General features: G+C 35.1%; 2 protein-coding genes and 1 long non-coding RNA gene across 4 annotated transcripts; 2 read left to right on the forward strand and 1 right to left on the reverse strand.

Moving 5' to 3' along the window:
* Nucleotides 1–1523: 1523 nt before the first annotated feature.
* Nucleotides 1524–4715, forward strand: LOC145130081 (uncharacterized). Its single transcript, XM_079064938.1, has 7 exons — nt 1524–1545; nt 2062–2362; nt 2408–2987; nt 3063–3116; nt 3165–3532; nt 3632–4020; nt 4234–4715. The coding sequence occupies exons 1-7, from the start codon at nt 1524–1526 to the stop codon at nt 4713–4715; spliced, it is 2196 nt and encodes a 731-aa protein (XP_078921064.1).
* Nucleotides 4716–10910: 6195 nt separating this feature from the next.
* On the forward strand, nt 10911–11672 carry LOC145130082 (uncharacterized). The gene has a single exon (XM_079064939.1). It carries the CDS (start codon nt 10911–10913, stop codon nt 11670–11672), a length of 762 nt encoding a protein of 253 aa, XP_078921065.1.
* A 2821-nt stretch (nt 11673–14493) lies between these two features.
* Nucleotides 14494–17492, reverse strand: LOC145128807 (uncharacterized). Of its 2 annotated transcripts, none has more exons than XR_013717108.1 (3): nt 17135–17492; nt 16717–16893; nt 14494–14896 (listed from the first exon to the last, which is right to left on the reverse strand). It is a non-coding gene; the product is annotated as an uncharacterized LOC145128807 (long non-coding RNA). The 2 variants fall into 2 exon arrangements; XR_013717107.1 differs by having other exon boundaries at nt 14494–14899.
* Nucleotides 17493–21740: the final 4248 nt, after the last annotated feature.

Consider the following 21740-nt stretch of genomic DNA (forward strand, 5'->3'; position numbering starts at 1 on the left):
TAATTCTCTTCAAGATTGAATGTACGGTTGATTCCTCTGCTTCTCACGACCTAGCAGCTCCTTCAATCGTAATTTTGCCTCCTAGGGTTTCAGAGAAGTCCCTAATTTTGATCTCCAAGTCCCTATTTATAGTAATCTGGAAACAGAGGTAACTCCTCGAGTCCAGTGACTGACTCGACGAGTCCGTCACTTAAAATTCATGTACGGCAAGGACTTCTAGAGGATCACGAATCTTCGACACGACTCGTCGAGTAGCCGTCCCTACTCGCCGAGTCCTTCTTGTTTTTGGCATTTTTCTTCTTTGTTCCGTTCCCGAGCTTTCAATCGTATCTCCTGCTTCCTTTTGCTTCCGAGCTTCTCTTTTGGACTGAAAATATAATTTGAACAATATTGAGTATCTTTTGTCCATAAATTGATATAAAATCAATAATAATTAATAAGATAACGAATTATTTTTATAACTAAATAAGCCCATATCAATTATTGTTGAAATGGATATAGAGATAAATAAATAATCAAAGACGTGATATGGGTGAAAGTAATCAAAGCCATGCATGGTGATGCGGTGGGATCTATAGCAAAAGTTGTGGAATCTATAAATCATTTGCATGACGAGAATATTATACTGAAAGATACGTTAAAACTTAAAAGTGAGCAAATGTGATAAAGCAAGATTTTGGTTTGACATATGCTTGGGAGATCAACCCTTAAAACAATTATTCAATCGTTTATTCTAGCTAAAAATTCAAGAAGATATTAAGATAGTGTTTGGCTAAGCTTATTTAAACGAATTTTTAGCTTATTATCGGTTCACACCGGTATAAGCTAAAAATGATATTTAGATAAGAATAGCTTATCAAGGTGTCATACCGAAAAGTAAGTCAAAATCTATAAGTAAGCTCCCCCTTCTCTCTCTCTCTTTAACTTATTAGCTTATAAGTTATAAGCTATATGTTGAAAAATGATTATGAAAAGTCATAAGCTCAGTCAAACACCCCTAAGGTGATGGAAAGGTTTATTGATGGGGAATGGAATTGGAATTGGTCTAGATTGTTTTTTGGTGGTGTAACTGAAAAACAATTTAATGAGCTCCTGGATGAATTACAACATGTGAATTTTTCTATGGTTCATGATTTATGGCGGTGGGATTTAGAGAGTTTTGTGCATAAGGATAGTAATTTGGAAAAATATTTAGGGAAAATGACTTATTAAGGTAACTAACTATTTCAGTTTTCCATATATAGGTAATGTTCTTTTTTTTTGTACACATTAATGAAACTAACTTGTTTTGTTTGTTCACATTTAGGTAATATGACCGGCTATCACCTGCTTTACCCGGTAGCATCAATTAACCTCAGTTAAAGTGAGTTACGTGGATTCTTACGTGGACATTACACCCGTTTCTCATTTAATTAGGGTTCAACAAGTTCAATTTTTCAGAAATCACCTCCTGATTAGTATCGATTCATCAAATTGACGATTAGAGTTTGGAGTTGAAGCTACGTGTTGAAGTCGACTGTAAGATGGCGTCCCCATCATCTACAGGTAAGTATCTAACCGTAGATGTTCATTACAGGGGACTATTTTCCCTAAATCCGTTGAAATACTTAGACCCCGAAACAATAATAGTGCGTGATGTTGATTTTGGAGGATTTACATATAAAGAGTTTTGTTTGTGGCTTAGGGATTTAACCAAAGGAAGCTGTAATGATGTGTATTATTATAGTAGAAAGGAAACCTTAGCTGAGGGTATTATAAGAATCGACAATGATGCTAATTATTAGGAGTTTGTTGAAGCTACTTATACTCCTGAAGCTGAGTTGGATGTCTACATTGACCACCAAAAAGAACCAATCCTTTATGGGGCTGACAATAAGGTGTTATCAGATGGTAATATGTATGATTTGGATGACAAGGAATAAGAGGATGATAAGGAAGAAGAGGATGACAATGATGAAGATGATAACTTGGATGATATTATGGCATATGAACATGAAGTTGATGAAGAAGTCCATACCTTTAACAAAACTGTTGGTGACGATTTTTTAAACAAAATTTCAGGTATTGGTAACCTCAGTGATGATGATGAACCTAATGATGTGATAGATGATAAGGTTGTATTCCCTGTCCATGATGAGAAACAAGAATGGAATAAGATGGTGCCAGTTATAGGTATGAAGTTTGCTAACCCAATGAAATTGAAGCTATGTGTAACCAATTATGCAGTGAAGAATGGGTATGATTTATGGTATGAAAAAAGTGATCATAACAGGTTACTGGTGAAATGTTGCAAAGGTAAGAAGAATAAGAAGAATAAAGGTTGTCCCTTTAGGTTGTGGGCAACCTGGATGACCAATGAAAGGTAATTCCAGATTAAATCTTTAATTGATAACCATAATTGCTCAAGAGTCTTCAAATTTGGGTCCATTGTTAGCTATAAATGGATAGGGAATCATTTCATGAATGAGATACTCCATAAACCAAAGATGAGTGTGAGGAAATTAAAGGCTAAAGTTAGTAAGAGATTTAATTTGATTGCAAGTGTGGGACAGTGCAGAAATGCTAGGAGGTATGCATTTAAGGAGATAGAGGGTACTTTAAAGGAACACTATGCTAAAACTTGGAGCTATGGAGAGGAGCTAAGAAGGACTAACCCTGGATCAACAGTGAAGATGGATGTAGATGTGATGCCTGATGGAACCACTTACTTCTCAAAGTTCTATGTATGTTTAAAGGGTGTGAAGGATGGATGGATTCAAAGTTGTAGGAGGGTAATTGGACTAGATGGCTGCTTCTTAAAAGGAATTTGCAGAGGTCAGTTGCTTGTTGATGTAGGTAGGGATGCAAACAACCATATCTACCCTCTTGCTTGGGTTGTGGTTGCAGTGGAGAGTAAAGAAACATGGAAGTGGTTTGTTGACCTTCTCCTTGATGACATTGAAATGAGAAGTGGGAATGGATTGACATTAATATCAGACCAACACAAAGTAATGATTTTATCTACTCTCTTTATTTAATACTCAATTTATATGAAGCTTATGTTTTGTTTATAATGCTTATAGGGATTACTTGAGGCTGTCAAGGAAAGGGTGCCTGCAGCAGAGCATAGACAATGTGTCAGGCACATATGTGCTAATTTTTTGAAAAAATTTAAGGGGCAATAGTTCAGTAAACTCTTATGGTGTGCTGCTGCTTCTACTACCCAGGCTAAATTTGAGCAGCATATGAATGAAATCAAGAAGCTAGAACCACTTGCCTATCATCATCTGATGGAGAGAGACCCTAAAACTTGGAGTAAAGCATTCTTTGAGACTGATAGGGCATGTGATGCATATGAAAATGTTGTATCTGAGAGTTTTAACTCAGTCATTGATGATGTCAGGAAGAGACCTCTAATCACTATGTTAGAGGAAATTAGAATTTATGTTATGGAGAGACTTTGTACACAGAAAAGTAAGGGAAGTTCTTGGGGAGACTTACACATATGTCCTTCCATTAGACTGAAATTGTCTAAGATTAAGGCACTTCAAAGGTTAGTGGTTGTACCATCTGGTTATCAATTATTTATACTTACATATATATGTGTGTCATTCAATTGTTTATACTTACATTTATATGTGTGTGTGGACAGATTTTGGAGAGTTGTACCATCTGGTTATCAAGAATTTGAAGTGAGGCTTGGATATGATGCATATTTTGTAGACCTTGGTAAGAAGACATGTGCATGTAGAGCTTGGCAATTAACTGGTTACCCTTGTGTGCATGCATATGCTGCCATTTCAAACCTCAATAGGGATCCAGAGGACTATGTGTCACCATGGTTGACCACAACAATGTTTGGTAATGCATATATGTACACCATTAAGCCACTCAATGGCAGTTATATATGGCCTGATGTTGATTACATCAAGCCATTGCCTCCCAAAAAGAGAAGGATGCCAGGAAGACCATCAACAAAAAGGAAAAGGGATCAAATTGAGAGGGAACTAAAAAGCAATAAGCATACAGTCTCAAAAAGGGGTATGGTCATGAGATGCAGCATCTGTAGGGAAACGGGGCATAATAAAACCAAATGTCCTCAAAAACCAATTGGGGAATCATCTGATCCACAGCCAAAGTCAAATCAAAAACCAAAGTAAAAAAAAAAGCCAAAAAGAAGGTATGTGTTCTCCTTTACATTTAGATTACAATATAACAGTTTGTAATGCTAACATTTAAATTATTTCATAACAGGTAAAGTGAAGGTTGAATTGGTTCAAGAAGTTGATGTGGCAAGTGATAGTGACAGTGAAGTTCAAATGGAGCCTGATAGTGAGGTGGAGTCTTATGAAGTTGATTTTGAAGAGGATAGTCATAGATATGAAGATGTAGACCAACCTGAGGTTGAAGGTGTAGTTGGAGGGATTGAAGAACAGGTTGAAGTTGAAGTTCAAGATGGTGAAGACCAGGTTGCAGTTGAAGTTCAAGGACAGGGTGAAGGTCAAGAAGGTGAAGAACTTACTGCACTTCAAGATCCAATTAGACAGGATGACCAAGGACAAGATGGAGTTCAAGATCCAATGGAAGAGGAACATATGCAAGAAGTACCAACATTTCAAATTCTACAGGGAAAGAGAAGAAGGAAACCTTCAGAAAGAATCACGAAAATTCAGATAAGAAAGAAGTGGGAAGGGAAACGGGGGAGTGGTGGTGAAAATCCAATGGAATTAGAATAGAATTTGGCATCATTGACTGGGGATTTTTTGTCTAGTTATATGTGTAGCTTTTGGACTTTTGTCTAGACATATGTGTTTTGGAATCTTGTGTGTAACTTTTGGTAGTATTGCATGTGTAACTGTGTTAAAACTAACTTATGGCACATCTTTTGTAAACAATGTTTCCTGGGAATCCAATGTTTGCTTTAATTACATTCCAATGTTTGATTATATTACATTCCCATGTTTGATTATATTACATTCCCATGTGTCATTATATACCATTACAATGTTTAATTATATACCATTACAGTGTTTAATTATATTTCATTCTAATACAAAAGTTCCATTCATTACATCAGAAGCAAAAACATGTAACACAAGTTTGTTGCTTTAATTACATACATAAGCATACACAAGAACAGGTGGACTACATCATTCTAATACCAATCAAGTTTCATTCATGAACTACATCATCCAACCATTATACATCATGAACAACATCATTCAACCCTAATACATCAAATCAACATTTTCACATACAATACAAATAACAAAATCAGTGCCACTTTGTGAGTAAACAACTTCCACTTCACTTTGTCAAATTCTTGTCTATTAACCAAATTGGTGTTGTTTTCTTGTTCGATCTTCATCCTACATATGTTGATTTCATTCTCCAAAGTGTAAATTTTCAAGGTTAGATTGCAGCTTTCTTCTGGTTTCCTCGTGTAAGAACTTCTTCCATCTGTCCTCCCTTCATCCTCATCCAGCCATTGCCAGAATTTACAGCTTGGACTTTTTCCATTCTTGAACAAAAATAAAAAAATGTTAAATTGAAGGATGAAGAAGAAGAAAGTTGCAACATATTCAACAATATTGATTTAGCATCGAGTTTTGACAAACTCCAAATTTTCATCCAGGGTTGTCGTTCTGAAGAATAAGATGAGGAAGAAGAAGCCATCGTCGATCGATCTAGGGTTTAGAATTAGGGGTGGAATTGTATGACACAGTTATAGCGTAATCGAATGAAGACAATATATGCATCATGCCACGTAGGTGCAACGTATTCAAGTCATATGCCAGGTGGATGTCACATAAGCAAAAACAGGTGATAGTCGGTCATATTACCTAAATGTGAACAAACAAAACAAGTTAGTTTCATTAATGTGTAAAAAAAAGAACATTACCTATATATGGACAACCGAAATAGTTAGTTACCTTAATAAGTCATTTTCCCAAATATTTACCAAACACTTGTCGTTTGAAAAGTATTTACCAAAAGGAAGTATTTGTTTTAGAAGTTGTGGTCCCATATTCTTTATTACCATAAATAACAAAAACATAAAAGAAACTCATGCTCTGCTCCTCGCTGATGTTGATTTTGTTAATTTGCTTGTCAAAAAGTCGTGGCACCAGTACGATCAACTTTTTAAAGTTGGAGTATCAAATACCGTAAACTCCGTCGACGGGTTTCAACCCGTTTGTCGCATCAATGAACGAGTTCGGACCAGAGCCTCCACCATTACCGTGCTGATTAACTTAGATGTTGATGGACGTTGTATATCATGTAACAAGAGTTGTGACTGAGTCATGAGGCAACATTGAGTTGAAATCCAAGATGCATAAAAACATTATCATACTTCAAGAGAGAAGAAATCCAACCTATGAAAGGACTGAACATTGATGAACGATGGCCGTATATAGACTAAGAATGAAAAGAATTCTTAACAAATAGATTGTCACATGCATTAAGTACTCCTCCGTCGACTTACCAGTGAGATCAACAATGAACGAGTTCGGACCAGAGCCTCCACCATTACCGTGCTGATTAACTTAGATGTTGATGGACGTTGTATATCATGTAACAAGAGTTGTGACTGAGTCATGAGGCAACATTGAGTTGAAATCCAAGATGCATAAAAACATTATCATACTTCAAGAGAGAAGAAATCCAACCTATGAAAGGACTAAACATTGATGAACGATGGCCGTATATAGACTAAGAATGAAAAGAATTCTTAACAAATAGATTGTCACATGCATTAAGTACTCCTCCGTCGACTTACCAGTGAGATCAACAATGACTCTGCCGTCACAGTCACTAGTCAACTTAAATATCGATGGTGATATATGAACCGGAGCTGTGACGACATTGTAAGGAATCATTGAGTTAAAGCCTAAGACTCGGAAAACATTAGTAGATACATTAATCACCATATGAAACATTAAACCCAATGCACCGAAGCACTAAACATTGATGAAGAATTAAACAGGATAATCAGTGCTAATGGTAAATGGTGTGTGAGCGTGTGTGTGTGTGTGTGTGTGTGTGAGGGGTGGTATAGGTTGATTCGGTGGCTAACGGCAAGGGCAACGTCAAACAAAACAATCGTGCTTGAGGGAAAACGGCGATGGAAGAGCACGGTTTCAGGACTTGGACGAATCCCCTCAAATAGTTCATCGGTTTGATCTCCATGAACAAAGACAAAATGTTTCTATTGGGTTATTATCAAATGACCATAAAATTAACACTTATTTAAATAATTAATTACCATAGAAAAAACGTTGCTCACCTGCAAACCATGAGGACAACGACGTAAGAAAAGGGGAGTACTATGAGAATGTTAAATGCGTGAGGAAAAGATGATTGTTAAACTCGTGAGAAAGAGAGAGTATTACGTTTATTATGATTTTTAATTAAACAGTACAATTATTAGGTAATTAAGTTTAAATATACAAGTGTTTGGTAAATACTTTTTGGAAATACAATACTTAGGTAAAAAACTCGGGATTTAGATGGCATGGGGAGTTAACAATTTTTCTATGATTCCTGATTCATGGTGGTGGGATTTAGAAGGCAGTAAGAATTCCAAACAGACTCGATAATACAGTCATTGCAAGCAATGTTTTAAAAACCGATTTTTTAATTGAATCGCTATGGTGACCGGTTCCCGGTTTAAACGGTTCGACCGCCAGGTCAACTAGTTTCTATAATTTTCATTTATTTTCTTATTTTCCTACACATACATACATATATAAATCATAAATTTGAGGTTTACTAGTTCAAACATTAAATTATACATAAAAATAAGTTGTAGATCAATCCAAATACATTAAAATAACACATAACCATAATTTTTAGTGTTTACATCAATCCATATTCATCAAAAAGAAAATAAAAGTATAATAACGAAACAAGATATAGTTTTAGATGAATACAAACATATCAAAAAAACTTATAACATTTATCATATGTTTTTATTTAAAGAAACTAAATAGATTTGAAAAAAATTACCGAAGTTTATTATGCAAAGGGTTCTTTCCCATGTGTTTTTATTCGGGTTAACCGGTACAACAGTTTATTTTAACCTGTTCAAGCAGGTTTTTCTAAAAACCGGCCGGTTCAGAAATCGACATAAAACCTGTGATAGTTGAACCGCCCTCACCTCCGGTTCCCGGTCCAATCGGTTCGACCGGCCGGTTCAAACCAGTTTTTAAAACATTGATTGCAAGATCCAAGGCTGAATTTGCTCCGGCAAGCTGCATCAAAAACTTTTACACAATCTCATAATGATATAATTAAACAAAATAGTAATTACAGAAAGTTTCTAAAACAATTAACTAACCCAGGTTATTGCAACTCCACTTGATAATGTTGTAGGCATACAGCAAAATAATTAAAGCTAGTCTCGTAAAAGATATAAAAAAAAAAGTAACTACTAAATGATAAAAGATTTGTGTTGTTACAAAATAGCATCAATGTCTGAAACATATTGCATGTTCCTATAGTTATTTTGAGGAGGGGAGGGAATGAACCTATAAAGTCGATGGAAATTTTATATATTTTAGTTCATATAAGCCCAAAAAGTCCAACTCGCCATGCTTCAACAGCTACACCAAGTTCTTCACTGCGCAGTCTGAGTCCTGTATATGGAAACAAGAAGGATAAGCAGATTAAATTTTTTAAATGGTTTAATTGGTTCGATCCCTCCAAGAATACGCTGAATGAAACTGATTTGAAGCATTTACGAATTTCAAAGGTTATCTTCTCCAATGGGGTGTTCTTTTAACATTTTTTAGTTTTTGTTTTAAATTAAGTTCTTGTTTTTATTACTAGAGAAAACAACAAATTTGATCCCTGTGTTTGTCAATATTTTGTGGTGCACTAGTTTGGTTTGCTTGCAAAAGACTGAACAAAGGTAAATCATGCTCCCATGTACAACCTCAAATTAAGCAAATCAAGAGCATGCAAGAAACAGTTGCTGTGTTTAAAGGAGACTTCACAGTTTTTCAAACATATATGATTCTCATATATATGTTGTTAATTAACTTATAACAATTACAGATCTGTGGTATGTCAATGGACATAATGTACAAATATGTTGGTGTCATTAAGCAAAACAAAGTCTAATTAACATATATAGGGCAGGATGCCTATTCTTTCATAAACATGTAATGTAAGTACCCTTGCATGTAACAAGCAGCAGATTATCGAAAAGACAAATTCGAGTAGATAGCAGCATGCAGTAGATAGTTACATAGGATATAAAATGGATATAACTAAGACCAAGAGGGATTATGAATCTATGATGGGGCCGGGGTTTGTTAATTAATTATAATTACCTGGTATACCGATTGGGTGACACCATAGTCTCAATGTATTTCCCTTGTTCCCAGACACGCGTCTCTTCGGTGGTATAGAAACACAAGTCTCTGGTGTTCATCTTCATGTCTAGTTGGTAAACACAATCTCCACCAAACACGAGCAAATTTCCATTCCTCATCAAGTGCAGTGGACGATGCTTCTTCCCTGGATCACTCAATATTTTGCAAGAATTTCCCAACTTTGTCCAATTACCATCTTCGTCCATCCTCCACAACTCGTTCTCACAAGACAAAGTTACAGAATTTTTAATAGTTACCCACAAGTGAATGCAGCCATCTCTCTGAGCCCTGAAACTCAACCAAGTTGAAGTTGTCTTTTGATTTTCATTTTCATTTCCTAAAAACGGAGTTGCTATCAATTTGAGCGTTTCAGTCTTTGTGTTGAACCTCATAACTGAATCTGAGTTCACAACACTATATTCTAAAAAATACAGGTTGTCATTCAACGAAACACCTGGCGCCCAGAAATATGAACCACCTGGCATCCAGAAATATGAACGCGGGCGTTGTAAGTCCGACTCAACCTTTCTCCATGAGTCGGATTTCAAAGAGTATATATAAACATTGAGACGCTGGGTTACTCGTAGAAGCCTGTAGTCATCGTCACAAGAGCTATAATACAACCCAAATAGACTTTCACAGATCGAGTAACAATCTTGATGAAAACTGGCAAAGGGTTTCGACAACGTCTTGTGGTCGCCAGTCTCCGGATTCCATAGAATTAGATCAGAATATTTACGATCGGAGTATTTACTCGTACCTTTATGGGGCCGACCCGTAACATTAGCTATGCCTACGCATACCAGTCCGTGCGCGGAGGTTAGAATCAGGACGACTTGACAAGGTCCGACTTTGAAGGGCAAGGGGCGGTCGGCACTGAAACCTTCTTTAGGTCTTTCACAGTCGATGGTGATGAACTTGTATGGCGTCGTGGCATATAATAAAACCATTTTGTTGGTGTTTACATGGCGGCGGTGCATCTCTTCAAACGCAGGCCCTGTTAGGAACGAGTGCCATTGCTTGGAAACCAACCTAAAACGCAATACAGACTTCACCGGCAGCCGTGGTAGTATGTGGAACAAAACTATGTCAGGTGACAGATAGCCTTCCTCCCTCTTTCGTTTTTTTCGGTCCATAACCAGACTAGGGTTATTGTGATTCATGGAATGTAGAGATTAATATGAAACGCGTTTACATATATTTATAATTTTCATAAATCAAATCTTACATACATTTGTAAAAAGTAGAAAGATACACTTTATAATATTTATCATAAATTAGATAAATTTAAAAATCACAAGATATATACAAGATATTTCTCTATCGCATAATCTCGTATATAAAAACTAGCATTCAAAGATATCCAACAATTCTAAATTATAGAGAATAGCAAAATGTGTTAATGACTTTTAATAGCAAAAAAAAAAAAAAAAAAAAAAAAGGCCCAACAACTTATTTTAGCCACCCAAATTGTAGCCGAGGCAAATACGTCTGTGATATGCCCACTCAGTTTCGGTTTCCTATCAGATTATAAAAATAAAATAAAAAAAAATGAGCTTGCTCTCACTCGTTCTAGAGGCTATCGCATCACATGATCTTTGGATATGGCATGCATTCTTTGGTCCAGCTGGTGCAAACAACGACATCAATGTGCTAGACCAGTCGCCGGTATTCAACGATATCTACCTTGGAAAGTCATACGATGTACCTTTTCAAGTAAATGGGGTAGCATATAAGCGTGGATACTATCTTACTGACGGTATATATCCTCCCTTGTTTGTTTTTGTGAAATCGTTTACATGTCATAACGACCCGAAAAGGAAAAAGTTTAAAGAGGCGCAAGATTCAGCTAGGAAGGATGTGGAGCGAACATTTGGTGTACTTAAGAGACGTTGGCAAGTACTAGCAGTCGAGGCAAGGTCATATGAAGTGAAAAGGTTACAGCACGTGTATGTATGTATCATATTGCATAATATGATTCTTGAAGACGAAGGAAGAGCGATATGTCGGTACAACGAAAATGAAGTTTTGCCAAATGTTGAAGGAGTAGCCATTGGTACACAAGAGTATAGGGAAAATAGAAGAGAAGTACACAATCGTGACATTCATCACGCCCTTCGTTCTGATTTGGTGGAGCACGTTTATATGACTCATATTCAGCCGCCGATAGAGTTTTCTCACGATGATTTGTTTGACGAATCAGACGAGGATTCTGATATGTTCGTCGAGAGCGACGATTCCGATGACAAGGGTGACGTTCAGGAGAATGATGAAGACGATGAGGTCGATGACGAGGACGATGATTCCGAGTAACTTATTTTGGTTTTTTTTTAATTAGAATATTAATTATGTTTTCTATGTTGTGGTTTGTTTGATTTTTTGTTTGTGTTTTTTTTTTTTAATTTTCTACTTATTTAAATATTAGGTTTAATGTAATTTTAATTTTAATTAATGAAATGCCTTTTATTTTGAATTAAATTTTATGTTTATTATTAATGTAAAAATTATAAATCTTAAAAAAGAATTAATTTTATTTTAAAAAATAAAAAACAAAATAGTGAGGGAAGATTCTCACTCATTCCTTGGGTTTAGGTGAGGGAAAGGGTGTTGTGGCCCACAAAAACTGAGGGAAGTTTCTCACCCACACCCTCCGGTCTATGTAGAGAGAAAGAGTAGGTTTGACATTTTTATTTATTATTTATTTTATATTTAATTTATATGATAATAAATAAATAAATAAACTATTATATGTGGGACCCATGTGTTTAATAATATTTCCAAATAAATAAATAAGTTCTTGCTCGCTTCCATGCATCCGTGTGGCTTGATTTGGAACCAACAAACAGTTGTTGCTCGCTTCCATGCATCCTCGCACCACCTCCGAACTAGAACCTGCTACCTTCGTCGGTTCCCGTCCAGCCGAACTCCCTCTCGGACAGCCTCACTTCTAAGACCTGCAACCAAGAAAAGGAAAAAAAACAAAAAAATAGTTGCATTCAGTTCCGTTCCACCCGAACCGGAGACCTGCAGTCCAACCATCCCTCATTGAAGCCCTTTTCTTCCGAGCCAAAAACCGAAGTCACTATTCATCGTCATCTTTGTTTGGACCTGCAACTAACCAGAAAAGGAAAAAGGAAAAGAAAATCGAATCACCAAGAAGCCGACGACCCTTTTCATTTTTCGTTCCAACCACCATCTCCATCAAAATCGTTGTTGTTGCCTTCGTTTTTACCTCCAAACCGAGACCCACGAACCACAACAGCTCCAACCTTTACCTTCTAAATCCACACCTCGTGAAAGCCATTAAAACCGAGAACCACGAGTCATCTCAACCCGAGATCCTCCTGTTGCCATCGAAAAACAAAAAGTAAAGAAGAAGAAAGTCTTCCCAGGAATTACAAAACTTTAGAAAGCAAAATGGTTAATTGGAGTTTTTTTACCATAATGATGTTTTTGAAAAAACTATTTACCATATGGGTATACTTTTGAAAGTATTTACGAATAAGGGTGATTTTGCCATTTAGTAAAAAAAACCTATCTCGTGCCTTAAATTACTGAACGACGCAAGCAAGAGCCCAACGCAGGCAGGGGAAGAAGAAAACCATCGTCTCACCCAGCTACACCACCATTACCGGCCACAGCTCCGGCCGAACACTCCACATCCGATTACAATAGACGGCGGCGGTTCTATCTGTGACCACATCAGCGGGCGATTTGATCTCAGGTATGATTTTTTTATCCATCTTATAACTTTGATTTCTACACATTCAACTTCGATTATGCTTTGTTTAGCTTCGATTTCTCCATCTAACATATTCGATTTTATTAAGTTTCAATTTTGAACTTTCTTGTGTATTTGTTAGGTAATGTCGATTTTTTTGTTGAACAAGCTTAGGTTTAGATTTTTGAATTGAACATATCAAGTTGCAGCTTAAATCAAAGAGAGAGTGGATTGATTCTGAGCTTGAATTTTGATGTAGAATTTTGCTAAGGTTAAAAAATGATTTTTGTTTTCTTGTATCTGATTTTGAGTTTTGTATGTTGTTTTCTTGTATCTGATTTTGAGTGTCAGTTTATTTTAATAATTAATGGTAGATGTTGCTTACTGATTTCGTTTACTATTGGTGATGTTGTTTTTGGTAGACGGATGCTAATGTCATAGAAGACATTATTCATGATGATGATTTCTACACAATCTTTCAAAATTCTTGTTGTGAGCAATGGAATGAGTGACAATGAAGTTGATACAAAAATGCTTGGATTGAAAACAGAAGGCAATAGAACAGGTGATTGTCAACCGATGATTAGCATTGATGGCACACGAATTGGTTTTGTACCTAAAACATTGTTGGTTTTGTACATACGAATTCGTTTTGCATCTAAGATGTTATTTGTTGGTTTTAATTTAAGATGTTTGTTGGTTTAGATTAAAAAATTTGTTTGTTGGTTTTTATAAGAAGTTGGTTTAGATTAAAATTAATTGTTTGTTATAATCGTATTTGTTAAAAAATTGATAAACATTACCCTAATTTATACGAATTCGTTTTGCATCTAATATTTTACCCTAATTTACGAAAAAGTCACAAACTAAAATTTGTTTACGAAAAAGTCGCAATTACCGGTAAAAATGACGATTTGACCATATTTTCCCGATTTACCGGTTTCATTAATTACTGGGTTTTAATAAAGTCTCATTATTATACCATAATTTATGAATAAGTCCCAAATTATGGTAAAATAATGGGACTTTAATGAAAATTATGGTAAAATAATGGGACTTTAATGAAACCGGGTAAGTATTGAAACCGACAAACCGGAAAAAAAGGATCAAATCGTCATTTTTTCCGGTAATCGGGACTTTTTCATAAACCAATTTTAGTTTGGGATTTTTTCGTAAATTAGGGTGAAATATTAGGACTTTTCTAAAGTTCCCTTATAGAGAATAGCAAAATGTGTTAATGACTTTTAATAGCAAAAAAAAAAAAAAAAAAAGCCCAACAACTTATTTTAGCCACCCAAATTGTACCTGAGGCAAATACGTCTGTGATTTGCCCACTCAGTTTTGGTTTCATATGAGATTATAAAAATAAAATAAAAAATAATGAGCTTGCTCTCACTCATTGTGCGGTTTGGATTTTAGATGAACACCATTTGTGATATGAGCAAAACCATATCACTGCAGTTGCAGTTTATATATATATATACTAGCCGTTACCCGCGCCTAGCGACGGATTCGATTAGTTTTGTTTTCAGCGACAGGTACAAATAGATTTTTCAGTAATTAACGTTAATAATGTAATTAACAAAAAAGAGAAATTTTGTCTTTATAAATTTAAAGTCATCCCGGCACAGCAAAACACTGTCAAGAACCATCATCCATAGAACTTGTAACTCATGTTGTCTTGGCTGTTCATCTTCATTTAAATTGCTATTAAAACTGAACCCATTGTGAAACACGGCTACCCAATCACACTTTCATAGTTGGTTGTTTATCTTCCTCCAGATGTATAAGCGACCTTACCCTTGTTCTGCCAAACCTGCTAAGAAAACCATGAAAGAAAGTACCAAAATGCCATATTTCACTGATAACAGAAGTTAAGCAAATTATACAATCAATAACATGGTACTTTCTATAATAACTCTTAATAGCAAAGTATTTTTCCAAAATTTTAGAGATTTCCAGAATAAATTTTAATTTCTAGAATTTAAAATCACAAGTACCATCGTACTTTGCTATAAAAATAGTGAAAATGAAAAAGTACGTTTCTATAATAGGTAAAGTAAATGTAAGTTGATTGCTATATGGGTATAGTTATTGTCACTTTTCACTGTTAACTTAGAAAATTTGATATTTTTTGCCCCTTTTATAACAAAATGACATTTTTCACATTTCTATATAAAAAACTGTAGACACAAATGTACATTGCTATAAAAATTTAAAAATCATAAAGTTCATTGCTTTAAATTTTATTTCTATACATCATGCATGGATATTACATCAAATTTAAAGCGCGAGAGGGAGGGGGGGGGGGGGGGATTAAATAAAATTACAATTTTGAACCCATTTGAACATGGACTTGGTTTGACATTAAAACTCATTATCAAGCATGCCAACGACATCAAAATTCAGGAAAAAAATGCAATTTTTTTTACCTTATTGGAACATGGGCTAGGGTAAAAACGACTTAACCTCTGTCATATTTCAAATTTTTAACAAAAATCCATACTAATTTTGTAGTTTATATCATCCTACTAAAAAGCAACATTTTTATACTTTTCTTGTACTTAAAACGTTATCCTACTTTTAAGAAAAAAATGGTGAAAATATTCTAAACAACATGTAACAACATAAACCCAATTTCATCTAAAAAATTGAGTTCTAGATTAAAAGTTATTTCTTGGAAAAATGTAAATTGCATAATAATTATATATACCTATAGAAATCGGTTTGCAAAATTAAGTAGTTACCTCAAGCTGCACATTCTTATCATTGGAATCATATCTGGGGTACTTTCTAACTGAAAGTCAATAATATATCACTTATAATTTAATATAACAAAATATGAAAATATTGTCCTTCCCTTCTCAAACAGATGAAGATTTATAATTTATGGATCAAGAAAGAGAGACATTGGTAGGAAATTTATAAAATGAACGAGATTTTGAACATGTGGGAATTGGGTAGATCAGCTAAGTTCAAACCATAGATCAACACCATTGAACACCTAGGCATTGGGTATAGTAATCTGTGTTTTTTAAAAATGAGTATGATTCAAAGCTTGAATATTTATATGATTCTTGCTTATAATTCCCTTTTCCGTTAGATCAATGTTTACCCCCACCCCATCACCTCTGTTTCTTCTTCCTTTATTGTTTTATTTTAAGCTTTACCAAGAAGCATAAATAGAGTAAGATGTGTTTACCTTCATTCATTCTGGTGGTTTATATGCAACGAATAACAAAACAAATTCTTGTAGAAAAAGAATAAATAGTATTGAGATGTAGATTTTCATTTGTTAGTCCTCACACTCAAAATACTGAGAAGAGCTACACAAATCCATGTATTAAAAATCTTTTCTTTCCCACAAATAAAATGATTTCCTAGTTCATATGAACCCATTTCAGTAGCTGTAGTTCGACATGGATATGGAAAATCATATATGGAAACTATGAGCTGCTTTTTAGAGAGAGACAAAGAAAGGGAGGGTGATAATCACCAATATCATGATAATTTTCCTTCCTTGTAATTATGGGGTTCAAAATACAAAAGTTACAGCTCTAGTGTCTTTCCTTTTTTAGTGATGAATTGATCTTTATTCCGACAATAAGAAACCCTAGAGACAAAATTATAAAGTACCTGAAGGATTTCAATAATATCAGGATCATGGTTTACACTTTCATAGTTTTGACAATCAGTTTGGTTTGGATATATGTTACAAGTGCTTTTCCTCCCAGCATCATCTGTAAAACCAAGCTTTCCCTTTAAGGTTCCCTTATATTTCACCATACATAACATACATGGAATCATCAAGTCCTACAACATGATTGGTATAATCAAATCACCATTAATTGATAGCAGCTCTACAACCAGATTCTCTATTTAAAAAAAATCTCTTTCAAGCATTTCATCAAACAGTTTCTTCGCATCTATAAACTGGACATATAAGTACAGATAAATGCAGGCACTACAATAAAGATCAGATGTAAAATATAAAACTAACATGTAAAATATGAAGCATAATGAAGAAAACAAAAGATCAATATGAGAAACTAACCTCCAGCGACCAGATTTTCATCCGGGTTCGTCACGATTTAGGGTTAGAGGTTAGGGGTGTGTGACATTGGTGTTGATGGGGACGGCGGGATAGGGTTAGAGTTTCTCGTCTCGACAGAAGGTAGAAGCGGCGCGACAGACGAGGTGGTGAAGGACGGTGGCGGAAAAGGTGGACTTCCAGGGGGTCGATAATCTAGTTGAGAGGGAAGAACATGGTGGCCGGTGACATATTTATGGGTTGTAGCGACGGCGTCATGAGGGTGATGGTAATGGAGGCCTGCTGAAGATTCAAGAGAGCAAGTAGAGAGACAGAAGAGATCTGGGAGAAACGATGGTATTTAGATGATATTAGGGTTTTTCACGTTTAGGGAGTAGGTACGTTTTCATTATGCTTAATAGATTTGTACATAGTGTTATAATAGTTGTACCTCTTAATTTTCAAGAAATTGGATAGTAAAGATAAATATATATATATATATATATATATATAATTTTTTTTTGGTGTTGACAACCATTTGGTTTAAGTTGGTTACTATGTCAGATATATTTGACTATTATATTGTATATATATTTACTAGTATATACAAAAAAAAAGTATTTTTTTAAAGAATAAAATTTAGTATTATTTCTTTCTCTCAGATATGATAATATGAGTTCAAGTGAATATTTCGTTTTGGTTATCACTGACGAGAGGTGATAGTTAGTGGGTTCCCAACTAACATATCCGGTTTATATTCTAAAAATGTTCAATTATAGTGTGAAATTTTATAAAACCAACATATTTAGTAAATTTATGTATTTGATGAAAGGTAAAATTGGTTTGGAAGATAAATCAAAAGTCACTCTTTCTTACCAACATCATAAGGAGTTGTATTATTGTGCAATTGTTGATGATCATGACAATAGACGCTTGATCAAGGTGATCAACGCGGTTGGAGGTAAAGGGTGTATGTTTTTGTGGCGGTTGATGAAGGTGATGGTGCTAATGAAGTTGGCGAATAGGAAAAGCTTATGTAGCAAACATATCTAGGGGAAAAAGGAGAAACAACTCAATATATACTTTTATCACTCTTAATGTACCTCAATATTATAATGTTGTTGAAAAAGAAAATGTAGTACAGCCACCAATTGTGTATGTGGAACGTAGAATTATAAGTACATTGGTAATGATGATGTTGGTACATATCTTAATGATGTGGGTGTACATGATTAGTTTGAACACAAACCACAAGGTATGATTAATCAAGTCGCTGATGAAAATGGAAACAAAAAGTTCATTTTTTAATAATGGTGAACAAAAAGGATATAGGGAGTTTGCAAATTGTACAAAGTTAGATATATCGGACATAGAAAGTAATTCTGATGGTGAGGAATCAAACGACGATATAAATTGGAGTCGGTCAGTGATACTGACATCGTATATTTATCTACCAACAAATGTAACAGTACAAAACTTTATCAATACAATCGTCAAAAAATTCAACTTATGAAACGGATTTGCGCCGCCACAAAACGATATTTTTCATTTTCCACCTGTTACTTTTTTTCTACTTTCTAAAATGATATTTTCTATCTCTTTACTTATCCGAAAACATCTAAAACAAAAACAAAAGACATGTTTAATTATATTTCAGACTAACGATCCAAATTTATTCTTCATATTATGGACATTCCATATTACGTTCTTCGTATTTCGGAATGTGAGTACCATTCAAAAATCTATTTTAATTAATAATCTCGATTTATTTTTTCTGTAAAGAGTGGTACTAAAATGTACTTATATGATTATATATATATATATATATATATATATATATATATATATATATATCACATTTCAGAGTTGTTTATCGTATTCCGAAATTGTTATACGCAATCCGGAATACGAAAAATTGTTTGTAAACTAAAATGCAAGTAAATTAAATAGTGAAACTAACTTGGTTTGTTGAATTTACAACAGAGAATGCTTAAAAAAATTTGAAATTTCGGTAGCAAAACGTTTGGAATATGATAGTGTCCAAAATGTTGATTCTGGTTTTGGTGCGACCCCTAATACATAACATTGATATAGTAATAGTTTGATCCGTTCCGAAATGGTCATTCGTCATCAAGTGGTTAGTTTTATAAAATAAATAAATAAATAAAATTGTTATCGTTATTTAAAAAAAACACCCTAAAATATGTGATTAGATTACTTAATTCCTCCTGCCCCCCTAAAAAAATTATATAATATATTTTTTATAGAATATTTATCTTAGTTTTATGGTCTATTATATAGGGCTGACAATTCTCGATACGACCCGCAACACGACACAAAATAAATGAGTTTGGGTTGAGTTTTTCAACCCGCCAACCCGTTTATTAAACGGGTCATATAGGGTTTCTCAAAAAATAAATGGGTTGACCCGCTAACCTTTTTATATTTTTAATAAAAAAAATTATTTTATTTTTCAAATGTATTTATGTATCAAGTATTAATATTTAATAAGTATTATATAATATATGTCATTGATTCATAGACTATTTGACTGTTTTGACATTTTGACTCGTGGTGGATGGTCTAAGGTCGTAAGTCGTAACCTATAAGACTAAGTCTATAACAATTTTGCCCATTTGCCCTAAATAATAATTTCAAAATTAAATCGCGTATGAGCGTATCTCCCTCTTCCAGACTTCCAGTCTCCCACAGTCTCACTCTCCCCTCTGTTACTCTAATCGAAATCAGGTATTGAAATGGTGTTGGAGAATTGACGTTGTTTTTCGGAAGAAAAAAATGGGAATTGTGGCTATTACTTTAGCACTTGAATTATCTATGTTTGTATTAATGTTTAGTTTGAACATGTTTCTATAAATGTTTTTAATTTTCATTTGGATGTTTAAGACTTAAGTGTCTAAAATTCGGATATGTTTGCATCAACCATCAAGAATTTATTCATGTTTAATTGTCAATTTTATTTATGGAATCTAACCCACGAACCCAAATCCGACCCACGAGCCACTAACCTGTGAACCCGTATAAATAAATGGGTTGACGGGTCATATATGAGTTTATGTTCCAAACCTGTCAACCTGTGACCTGTATATTTAAATGGGTCGTGTTTGAGTTGACATGTTTTGACCCGTCAACCCGTCAATCCGCGACACGCTAACCGAACACGACACGGTTGACAAGCCAACTACTATATGTTGGAATCCTAAGTCAAGTAGGACTTGGAGACCAAGTAGGAATGGGTTTTTAAACAAGTAAGTTTAAGAGTCCTAGTCTTATTCTACAAGTCGGTAGAATATAGGGGTATATATACATTGTTAGAATCGAGTTATGATCTTAGAATGTAGCACAAACTAGTTGAGTTTTGAGTTATTTTCTCAATTAATCAAAGAGTTATTTTGATTATTTGTGTTTCTATTATCTTGAATTGGTATCAGAGCTTAAGTTAAGAAGCTGTGAGATCGAGTTGTTTACTTATTGACGAGCTAGGTCAATATGTCAGACGTAAAAGATGGTGCAGGGCCTCCTCCGGTGAGAGTGAAGGAGGTTGGGACAACCACGGTCGCATGTCCGATGCTTACTTCCACTAATTACACCATCTGGGCATTGAGGATGAAAGTAGTGCTCAGAATTCACAAAGCTTGGACTTCGATTGATCCAGGAACAGATGATAATGATGAAAAAAATTACCTGGCAATCAGATTGTTGTACCAAGCAATACCAGAATCGTTGATTATGCAATTGGGAGATGTCGAATCAGCTAAAGTCCTCTTGAACTCGAACAAAGCGAGGCATGTTGGTGCCGATCGGGTGAAAGAAGCCCGACTTCAAACCCTAAATTCTGAGTTCGACAGATTGATGATGTCAGAGAAAGAATCAATCGATTCCTTCGCCGGGAAATTGTCAGGAATCGCCTCCCAATCGGCGTCACTGGGAGAAACCATCGAAGAATCGAAGATGGTGAAGAAGCTGTTAAAATCTGTACCAAGAAAGTTTCTTCATATCGTGGCGTCACTTGAGCAGGTTCTTGATTTGAAGACTGTCGGATACGAGGATGTTGTTGGTCGCCTGAAAGCTTACGAGGAGAGGGTGAAGGAAGCGGATGACGGTAGAGAAGGATCGAAAGTCCTGTTCGCCGATGGTGGAGGTAGCTCGTCGGGAACGAAGGGAACGGAAAAGTGGAAAGGATCAAATGGTGGATCAAATGGGTCATCTGGGTTAAATCACATGTGACAACCCGAAATTTTTATCTTGTATAAGAGACTAATTTAATCAAAGTTAGACTCGTTTTACTAGCTTTTAGCACTGCTTGAGGTCTATTTGAGTGTTCTAAACCTAGTACAAATAAGGTAGGAGCCTAGAAATGGGATAACACGATACATATCAAGCGAAATCGAGCCAAACACTCCAACATATGGAGTGTGCGGCCGCACTCTTGAGTGTACGGCCACACACAGGTGTGTGCGGCCGCACACCCAACCGCACACCCATCCCAACCGCACACTCTCTCCTATATATACTATACTTATCATTTTTGAACACTTTTTCCACTTCTTCAAGGCTAGAACTCGTTTTCTCTCAAGTGTCATCCAAATCTTCATCTTGATCTTCATAAAAG

The sequence above is a fragment of the Lactuca virosa genome, chromosome 8, assembly GCF_052849685.1.
Source record: "Lactuca virosa cultivar CGN04683 chromosome 8, Lactuca_virosa_CGN04683_v6, whole genome shotgun sequence".
NCBI lineage: Eukaryota > Viridiplantae > Streptophyta > Magnoliopsida > Asterales > Asteraceae > Lactuca > Lactuca virosa.

Excerpts from the sequence above, each read along its gene's own strand:
- LOC145130082 (XM_079064939.1), top strand. The coding sequence starts at position 10,911 with ATGAGCTTGCTCTCACTCGTTCTAGAGGCTATCGCATCACATGATCTT.
- LOC145130081 (XM_079064938.1), top strand. The coding sequence starts at position 1,524 with ATGGCGTCCCCATCATCTACAG. Across the intron at positions 2,363-2,407 it reads ACCTGGATGACCAATGAAAG|AGTCTTCAAATTTGGGTCCA; the intron begins GTAATTCCAGAT and ends TAATTGCTCAAG. Across the intron at positions 3,533-3,631 it reads AAGATTAAGGCACTTCAAAG|ATTTTGGAGAGTTGTACCAT; the intron begins GTTAGTGGTTGT and ends GTGTGTGGACAG.